Raw genomic sequence first — 10016 nt, 5'->3', positions numbered from 1 at the left:
TCAAATGCCCTGCGTTCAAGTCAGGACGAGGGAACAGAAACCGAGGAAATACGGGGGAGACGGCTGGGGTGGTATTGAAGCGAGGCAGCAGCTGTAGGGAGGGAGGACGGAGCAGCCATTATGGATGTGTCAGCTCAGCTCAGCTCAGCTCAGCTCAGCTTGGCCAACCGCTGGGGAGTTTCTGGATCCATGAGCGAGCGGCTCCCCCTCCCTCTTCGTGTGTCCATCTACGTCTGTCCATCTTCGTGTGTCCATCTACGTTTGTCCATCTTCGTGTGTCTCCATCTTCATCCGTGTCGACTGGTCTTGCCTGTGGCCCCGACTCTGCGACCGACCCTTTCTTTTTTACTACTTCCGCCCGCCCGCCCTTTGTCTGCGACATCTCCGACAAACCTCTCATCACCGCGGGCGTGTTTGGCATGGGAAAACCGGAGCCATCGGCCACGGGCGACGCAGCCGTCGGCTCGCATTCCTCCACGCCGTCCCACCTCGGCGAATCTGCTGCCTCCATCTCCCTCGGCTCCTCGCCCTTCCCTACCCATCACCGCGCTCCCTCCCCCCACGGACACTTGTTTGACCGAGAGCTGGCAAACGACGACGACGACGACGACGACGACGACCTCCCGCCGCTGTACACGGACCACGAGGAGTTCAGCAACGATGCAGAGGGCGTGTTTGACCCCCTGATGCCCCGACATCCTCAACACCACCGCGACGACGACGACGACGAGCGCCCGTTTCGACAAGACGACGTGCACGCGTACTTTGTCGACGCGCGACTGGACCGCGATCCAGACCGCCTGGCCGGCCTCGTGGACCGCTTGTCCGCGGTTCCGCCGCGGCCCTTTGTCCGCATGCTGGGCACGCACATGGAGCGCTCGGGCTCCGGCAGCGACAAGAACCGCGAGACGAGGCGCGTCACCGACTTTGAAATCGAAATCGAGCTGACGCACCTCTTGTACGCGGACATCCGGTCCGCCCGGGCCTGGAGGAGCGTCAGCACGGCCGGCAACTTCGAAAAGGTGCGCCGGGGCACCGTCTTTGCCACGCGGGCTCCCGGGTTCGGCGGCAGCGGCGGCGGCGCGCCCGAGGAGGGCGTGCCCGGGCTGCGGGAGTGGTGCCGACGGTACTGCGCGTCGCGCGCGAGGTTGAGGTGCTTCACCGTGGAGCGCCGCGTGCAGGGGTACGACTGGGACCTGCTGCGCCGGCGGCTGGAGGGCCTCGTCAGGGCCACCAACTACCGGGGCCGGGTGGACGTTGCGTTCCCCGTCCGCCACTCCCACGTCCACGTGTACAGCGACGTCGCCGTCAACCGGTGGCGCCTGACGCGGTGGATCTCCATGGTGTTCGTCTTCAGCCTCCTCTTTGTGTTCACCTGGCCGTACCTGCTGCTGGCCACGAAGCGCTGGGAGACGGTGAGGGCGGACTGGAGCCTGAGCGAGGCGACGGCCGTGCCGGGCAGGAGAAAGTACGCGTCCATGAGCGAGGAGCAGTGGTACGCCATGTGGGCGGGGACGGTGCAGCGGGCCATGCTGGAGAGGAGGAGAGGCACGCTCGACCAGGGGGATCTGGAGAGGACGAGGGCCGGGCAAGGCGGCGGCGGTGGCCAGCGAGAGGCGGCCGGCATGGAAGCCATGGACGCCATGGGGGTGGTGAACCGGAGCTTTGGATGGGGAGGCGACACGGCCTAGAGAGTTGGGCGGGGGGGTTTTTTTTTTGGTTTTTTTTGGTTTTTTTTTCACGGGGATACGTTTCTTGTCCCTGTCACTGGAAGACCTGTAGTACGGATGGCAGTAGCAATAGCAGTAGCAATAGCAGCTAGGAGCTCAGCATCGTCAACCACGACACAACGAGGATGGAAGCCTCGGAGCGCAGCGGCAAGGGGGTGCCGGCCATCCGGGCGACTTGCTGGCGACATGCGGGCCCGAGGCCCACCTTGCCGCCCGGTTTGCCCCGCCTTTGCCCGATTAGATTACCATGTTATGTACGTACCTAGGTACTTTGACCCCCCGGCCCGGCGGCTTTTCCATCTCCGAGGGTCCAAACCCCCCTTCCACCTGGCCAAACGAAGCCAAACGCAATCTCGCAACTTGCATCGCCAGAATCCCCCCCAATGCCGGGCGGCACCACCACGCGCAGGATCCTGGCCGTCAGTCTCGACGGCCAGGCCCACCATCTAAGCAGCATCATAAAAGGCATTGCTCACAGCTCCCCCTCCCCCCCCTCTTTTCCCCCCAAACACCACCACCACCACCGCCACCACCAAGAAACCAAAGTGCACAGGAAAAAAATAAAAAAATAAACTGACTGTCGGCCTTTCCGCAGACCTCACCGGGTCGGCGCCCCGCCATCCGGCATCAGCCTCCCTGGCCGGCGCGACGCACGAGCTTCGCCTCCGGACGCGCTACTACTCGGCCACAGTGCCCATCTGGCTGGACCTGGTGTCCTCGCCGTCCGAGTGGGCCGCGTCCTTCCTGTCCCCCGAGGCGGACGAGGTCCTCGCCGCCCTGGGGGCCGTGGTCCTCGTCTTCGAGCTGCCGCGGGATGGGGGCCCGTCGTCGGCAGGCCCGGCGGGCAGCCTGGTCCAACAGGTCGGCCGGGTGGTGGACGAGGGCCTCGGCGGGTGGGACTGGGACGGCGTGCGCCTGGCCGTCGGGGTGGGCGGGAGCGCCGCCGCGGACGAGTGGGATGAGGTGTGCGCCGCGGCCGGGCTGGAGTTTGTGCACGTGGGCGGGGAGAGCCCGGTGCGGAACGAGTTTGGCGGTACGTTTCCCACGCCCCTTGCGATGAAGCGTCACGGTGGTGAGGGGAAGGGGCGGCAAGAACTGATTTTTTTTTTTTTGTTTTTTTTGGCGAGGGGGGTTTTAGAAACGACGGGCGTTGCGCGCGTCAGGGAGGCGCTCGAGGCGAACGAGTGGGCTGACGTGGGCGACGGCCATGCGCGCCGCGGCGGCGACGACGACGACGACGACGACGACGACGACGATCACCTCGACCCGGAGGACTTGCACTTTGGCCTCGGCCCTGCCGATCTGGAGGCCTTGAGGGAGGCCTTGGTCGGGGCTGATACGGTCGGGGCTGATACGGTCGGGGCTGATACGGCCGGTGCCGGGCTGCCAGCAGAGGCCGTGGGAGGCGGTGATGATGCCCCCGGGGAGCAGCAGGTCGACCAGCTGGAAAGCATGATGCACAGGCTGCTGGCGGTTCGCGAGGCTGCCGACGGGCTACCCGACGGGCAGAGGCGACGCATGGCCGCCAGGGCCGTGCAGCAAGTCATGAGGGAGCTGTGACGAAACCCCAGCGTGCGTTCCCGACCAGACACTTCGCAAAGCCGCAACCGCGTCTACGTCCTACGGGCTGCAGTCTTTGCTGCGGGACGGTTGCCCCTGGTGTTGCTACGCTGCGCTCATGGTGTTTTGGTTTCCTTTTCGTCTTCAGAAAGGGCGAGGCCCCCCCCCACAAGCTTGACGGCATGATTCTACAGACTTGGCTTTCGGCTCTCGCTTCTCGCTTCTCGACTCCCGACTCTGGACCCTCGATCCAACTCCTCGACTCCAGGTCCAGTTTCTCGACTCCGGGTCACGCAATCGCCACGGGACACGGCAAATTCAGCGCGGTACGAGGACAGGAAATGCCCCAGGCTCAAGCAACAACTCCCCGGTTCCCGACACTGCGGCAACGAGCCAAGGCTGGCCGAGGGCCCAAGTCCAGGGCTCGCATCGCGTCGCCTTGTCGACGGCATCGCTTTGTGTTCTTGGTCCCTCTGCCCTACGCCACGGCATGCCGCAACTTCTTGCTCACGCGTAAGAAAAGAAAGCCACGGGGAAAAAAAAAAAAAAAAAACCCTTCTTTCCGGCATGGCATCTCACTCGGAGCAGGTCAATCGAAACGAATGCGCCCGCGAATTCGGACGTCGCCGCATCGGTGCTGTGTCTTTTTTTTTTTTTTTTTTTTTTTTTTTACACGTGCCTGGCTTGATTGGTAGAGAGAGAAAAACAAAATAAAGGGCCTGGTGAGGGAGTCTCGTCAAGCGGCTGTTGCTCTTTTCCGGGGGAAACAAGAACAAACTAGCCCCAAGTTGACCTAGATGCGATGCAGCTCTAGCGGCTGCTTGGGCGTGATCGCGGAGCTACGGAGTACTTTGCAAGGGACAAAAGCAGGCTGGGGAAAGTGGAGTCAGTCAGCACAGGGGGGAAAGTCGAGGGTTCGAGGGAAAAGAAAAATAAACAACAAGAGAAACGAGAAACATGATGACTGGTAAGAAAACAGATGGATAGGGAGAGACAGACAGAGAAGGAGACGGAGACACAGACACAGAGACAAAAGGAGAAGGAGAGACGGAGAGAGAAAGTGTCTCCCATCAGCCAAACGCCGTCATGCGATGCCGCCCTTGGATCACCGTCATGCCACAAGTGATGGACAGAGAGACATGCATGTGCCAGTGCTCAACTTGCTGCCGCAGCGCGCCTTTTCCTTTTTTTTTTCCTTTTTCCCTCTCTTTTTTCCTTCCTTTTGCAACGGCAGAATTCTGGAATGCCCCTATTCGTGCTGTTCAAAGCACCCGGTAGTTCCCTGTAGGCCGAACCTCATCGACCCGTACTCGCGGCGCAAAACCCCCCCCCCCCCCCCCCCCCCTGCGCGGCTCTCGTGATACGATAGGCGCCCACGGGAATGTGGCGCTGGGCTTGCGACCCGGGGTTCAGGGGGGAAGGGGCCTTCTCAGGACACCGTTGACTGATCGGACGAGAGAGAAACAGAGCAAGGCTCGGTGCACAGACAGGAAGCAGCATCTCTGGGGCCCTAGTCAGGGGTAATGCATGTCTAAGACTACATGTAGTTAGCCAGTTGGAGGGCACTGCGGAGGCGGAGGCAGGGAGCACGTCTAGGGACCGCGCAGCGTTGGGTTTCCACATCTTTGTCCTCGGCTTGCCAACAGACCAAAAAAACAATCTGAAGCCCAGAATCCGCCTGTATGGCCCAAGCCCATCGCCCGCGGCCGACCGGCTTGCAACCAGTGTGCGTGGTGAAAAACGGCGAGGTGGCCACGGACAGGTAGAGTAGCGACTCGTCCTATTCGGAATGCTGCTCTGCTCGGAGTGTCCTTTTTCCTTCCTAATGGTGACTTGTATACATGCCGCCGGGCGCCACCAACAGGACCTCCTCCCGTCATGACGACACCAGAGCAGGGATCCGGGCCGGACCCATGAAATCGCGGTCAACTCCCCCTGGCGGCCAAGCCAGTACGGATGGTGCAGTGACTCCTCCACGCGGTCTGTAGTCATGTTGGGTGCCTTGCATCATGAACTTCCCGTCGACTGCAATCTTGGTCCAGCCAGCACCGGTCCGGCAGATTCCCGCCCGCCACAGGCAGGGAGCCTCCAGTCCGACCTTCTAGAAGAAGAAGAATAAGAAGAAATGCCGACCGTTCATCTTCCTTTCGCAGCTCGGCCATGAGCCATGGGAAAATCACCCTCGGGGGAGGCCTCGGAGAAACCCAGGGTTTCTTGTTGGGCCTGGGTGGTTGTGCTTCTCCAACACCGGCAAACTTTGACCATCATGTATGAGGCTCGAGCATCGAGCATCGAGCCACCGAGCAGTGACAATGAGCACTGACCAGGGAGAGAGGCGAGGGCTAAGGAGTGGGACAACTGCCGGAGCTGGGCGGGTCGGAATCGCTCGCTCTCTTTGCCGCGGCCTTGCTGCTTATGCAGCCTAGATGCAGCTTGACGCCAACATCCTCACGCTGGCGCTAACTTGAACCCCTTCTTCAATGACTGGTCAATGCCGTTGTTTCCTTCTCCTCCTCCTCCTCCTCCTCCTCCTCCTCCTCCTCCTCGAGGGACAGGGTACCATTGGCTTGTTTACTCCTGGAACCGTACTCCCGTACGAAGGACATGGATACTTGATGCAGGATTTGCAGCGTTAGCTCAAATGTAGGTTTTTGTGCCCATGCGCAGCCCAATCATCACATCATGTCTGCCGGCTTGGTCCGCGGATAACCTACCCCTTTCCCCGCAGCATGGCTCGACAGTGAATGTGAATCGTACGTTTGAACTGGTTCCTGGTTTGGCAGCTGTACCCGCGAGCTGGAGTAGAGGGAGAACGTGCTGGTGGTTTTTATCTGTTGCCCCATCATGTGTGACTCCAGTTCCACCACCTCCCTGAGCTTATGTCGATACAATTGCCCGATATGAGTTGGGATGAGGCAGTACGTGGCCAGCCCTCCCAGCAAACACCAAGGATTGCAAACCCACCCACGCAACCCCACGCAACCTCAGCTTTCTCCTTCTTTGGTAGTATAGTCCCTTGATCGAGGCCCGAAAAATAGGCGACTGACCCAGCATGTACTCCTTGCTGAGTCCAGATTGTCTCCGTGCCTGGCTGGGTATCCCCGTTGAGTCCATGTGGACCTGAGCATGTGGTACGAGACTGTTTGTTCTTCGCGTTTGGAGCTTGTGTTGCCTCCATGCGGCCAGTCGCCACGACGTTCCCTAATTTTGCCTGATGTAAGCTCAGTTTCTTCCCTTCTCCTCTCTTCTTTCCTTCCTTTTCTCCTCGTAGGCGTGGCGGCGACGCTTGAACTATTGCATCTGGAGAATGTGAACTTGGCCGCAAAAAAAAAAAAAGCTACCCGAGACTACGCGCCTTGACCGATGCGCGCGAGGGTACAGGTCAACCGACCTGTGTCCCCCCCTTGTCATCCGACCCCCCCATAATAACTTAACTGACCTGACCATTGCTGTGGGCTATACTCTTAATATAATTGGTTTATTAGGGAATAGTGGGTCAGGTCACTTTATATAGAAAACTATATAGAGAAGTACTTTCTCTGATATTTTACTAGGTTCTTAGATAGGGGTACCTAGTAAATGAAATTAAAGAAGTTACTTTCTTTAGAAAATATAGGGAGAAGTACTTTCTCTGCTGTTTTATTAGGTTCTTACGTAAGGGTACCTAGTAAGAATATTAAAGAAGTCACTTTCTATAAAAAAGTCCATGTAAAGGTACTTTATCTACTTTTAATATTAGGTTCTTAGGTAGGGATACCTAGTAAAAATATAAGGGAAGTCACTCACTATAGAAAAATATATATAAAGATACTTATAGTCTAGTGGCTATTATAGATTAAAGGATCTACTACTATTTATTAGTGTATCTCTCTATATTAGGAAAGAGCATTGGTCAGGTCTGTTAAGTTATTATGGGGGGGTCGAATGACTAGGGGGGGGCATAGGTCGGTTGATATGTAGTCTCGATGCGCGCGGGTTGGATGACACGGTAGAAGGATGGGGCTCGGGCTAGCGGTGTCTCAGACATCCAGAGTGAAGGAGTTGCGCCATTCGTCACAGCTCACGAGTCCAGAAGCATGGATCGACCACAGCCTGACGAAACCATGCTGCCGGGGGATACCTGTGGCGCCTGAACGCGATCAAAGCCTCCCGGTACCCAGTCGTCTCTGCTCTGTAGATCACGACAGAAAACATCCCATGCCATTGTCAGTCATCACAGTTTCGACGGACGCTCGCACTCCAGCAGCCACGTCTGGCTGAGACTACTCCGTACACGTCTGGCCCCAGGGCAAACCATTAAACAGCAGCGGCATGGTTATTTTCGCTTTTACCGAAGAGAAAGGATTTGGCCATTGGCTGGTTCGTACCTACGGGGTTCTGGACCCCTTTTGATATGATGGATTCTGTGCAAGGAAAGCTGGCTGGCACGAGGCCCGCGCGCGCTTGGAAAGTGTTGCAGCTGAATCCGTGATTCCGTCATACGCCCCGTGGAAAAACGGAACCACGAGTCTGGAGCGTGGACTCTGTAGGCCTCCGATGGCGACGCATGCTACTCCCTACCGACTAGTACCTAGGTACTCTGTGCTAGGCACGGGGGGTTATTTGACCCCAACCGACGCTATCGATAGCTTAGAGGTTTCACATTGCTTCTCTCGGTGCGGAGTGGATTTTTGCGTAGCCGGGACTGAGCTCTATTGTGGAGGATGATGGTTGACCATATGCCTCTCGGTTTATTTGTCGCGGACCAAACAAGAGAGACAAGAAAGGGGGGAAAGAGAAGAGAGGGAGAGAGAAGGAGAATATAGCACAGGGACTGGTACATTGTGGTGGACGTGACTGTTGGATCAAGGCCAGGCGCCCGGTCGTCCAAACTATCATCATCATGCTGTTGGAAAGAAACAGGCAGATATTTTTGGTATGGAAGAATGACCATGGCCGGACCATGGCCGGAGATGCATCAATGCCATCGGTGCAAAAAAAAAAAAAAAAAAAAAAAAAAAAAAAAAAAAAAAAAAAAAAAAAGGATCATGCAGGCTTCCCTCGCCCTCAACTCTCACTCACTGGTCAAGGGCTCGAGGCCCCAGCCAGCTGCAAGGCCCGCTCGCCCGCTCGTTGTGCACCGTGGCTCAAGCTGAGGGAAGAGCGACCCAACACTTGACCACTGACCACCACAGCCCAGTGGGGGTTGCGTTGCGCACACGGACTCTTACAGGCACCCAAGGTACGGAGTAGCACGCACCAAACGTACTAGACAGGAGGTACCTGAAAGACCTGCATACCCCTGCGCTCAAACCAGTCGCCAACTTGGCTTCCTCACGAAACCACGATGATCCGTCTGGTCGAGGGGGAGGACGCGCTAGTGGAGCTGCTCAGTCACCCCCTGCCGCCCCAGCAAGGTGCTAAAAATGTACCGTGCTCCATTCACCACGCGTCACAGGGGGGGGGGGAGGGGCAACACCGCTGCCGGCAAGCAACAAGGGCACCAGACTCCGAAAAACCCAATGAGCCAGGACAAGCCACAGACTCACAGATTGACAGGTCGACAGGTACTCCGTACTGCGCAAGCGCATCCCGGCTCTTGGAAACCATCAATCAATACGTTTGGATGGATTGAGTTGGGCGTAGTGCCATGCTTCGACTTTTCCCTCATCAGACAACGGCCAGTACGGAGTACACTGCACTGCTTGGGCTGGTCCAATTAGGTGGCGCATCTGGGTAAGGTCAGGCACCAGGAACGGCTGCTGCTTACCTGAAGAACCCGGGTGGAACCCAGAGCCCACTGCCACATCCCTGGACGTCGGCCATCCATAGCAGCGCTTGACTGGCTCAGTATCCGCGAACAACTCGACGAGAGGGGTCATGGACCTCTTGGCGGCCCCCCCCTCCCTTCCTCTTCCCTGAATTTTTCTTTCTTTCTTTCTTTCTTTTTTTTTTTTTTTAAATAAAAAGGAGATCAGGACGTAGTCTCGATGGGCCGGATCCGCTCGACGACTGGCAAGCCCATGGTCTTTGCGGCTGCTTGTAGTGAAGAAGCCATGCCCAAAGCGCACGGTCAAAAATATAGAGTAACAAATTCCCAGCTTGAGGGAGGATGAAAATGGCGGCGTACCAGTCTTGACCGCCGTATTGCCGAGAAGATGTCTACGCGTACGGAGTGCTTAGTGCTGCAGCAGCATCACCAGACGGGTGATCGAAAGGAGTACTCCGAGTCCGTGCTGGGTTAGGTACATGAAAACAAGAGTGCGCACGGGAGAAAGGTACTACGGCTGGCCAATGGCGCACGCAAGCGCCGAAGTACCCGGGTCGGAATCTGAGGGGGGAAATGTTGATCCTGTTTTTTCCTTTTTCTTGCTGCTCCGTCTCAGCGGGCCGCCTCGACAGGCTGCAGGTGCAGGCGTGGAGCTACAGAGCACGCGGTACTGCACCTGCCTGCGCGTGGGGGCTTGGCGGGTGGAGGGAGGGGAGGAGAGGAGAGGGGGGGGGGGTATATGTTTGCGGCCCGTACTTCGTACCAGCAGATAGACATGTTGTGGCCTGGATTCTGGGAAGCTGTCCAAACTAAATAAGCCGTGGTTAAAAGCTCAATACGGCCAACCTTGAGCCGATGATCAGACTGTCGTTGAAAGCGTCAAAATATGGTCTGGTTTGGTCGGCTGACCTGACCGCGGGACCCCCAGTAACTACCGTCTGGTGTACCTGATTCCACGCCGGTGTGGTTCACAATGC

The 10016-nt window shown here is 57.7% G+C and overlaps 3 protein-coding genes across 3 annotated transcripts; 2 read left to right on the top strand and 1 right to left on the bottom strand.

Moving 5' to 3' along the window:
• Nucleotides 1–419: 419 nt before the first annotated feature.
• Nucleotides 420–1691, top strand: UV8b_04271 (uncharacterized protein; the record flags this gene model as incomplete). Its single annotated transcript, XM_043141769.1, has 1 exon — nucleotides 420–1691. One exon carries the CDS (start codon nucleotides 420–422, stop codon nucleotides 1689–1691), a length of 1272 nt encoding a protein of 423 aa, XP_042997703.1.
• Nucleotides 1692–2113: 422 nt separating this feature from the next.
• On the top strand, nucleotides 2114–3290 carry UV8b_04270 (uncharacterized protein; the record flags this gene model as incomplete). The annotated part of the gene is made up of 3 exons (XM_043141768.1): nucleotides 2114–2195; nucleotides 2326–2763; nucleotides 2869–3290. 3 exons carry the CDS (start codon nucleotides 2114–2116, stop codon nucleotides 3288–3290), a joined length of 942 nt encoding a protein of 313 aa, XP_042997702.1.
• Nucleotides 3291–3478: 188 nt separating this feature from the next.
• On the bottom strand, nucleotides 3479–3742 carry UV8b_04269 (uncharacterized protein; the record flags this gene model as incomplete). Its single annotated transcript, XM_043141767.1, has 1 exon — nucleotides 3479–3742. One exon carries the CDS (start codon nucleotides 3740–3742, stop codon nucleotides 3479–3481), a length of 264 nt encoding a protein of 87 aa, XP_042997701.1.
• Nucleotides 3743–10016: the final 6274 nt, after the last annotated feature.

The sequence above is a fragment of the Ustilaginoidea virens genome, chromosome 3 (genome assembly GCF_000687475.1).
Source record: "Ustilaginoidea virens chromosome 3, complete sequence".
Lineage (NCBI taxonomy): Eukaryota > Fungi > Ascomycota > Sordariomycetes > Hypocreales > Clavicipitaceae > Ustilaginoidea > Ustilaginoidea virens.
The sequence above is the reverse complement of the archived record's forward strand: the minus strand, read 5'-3'. Positions and strand labels throughout refer to the sequence as shown.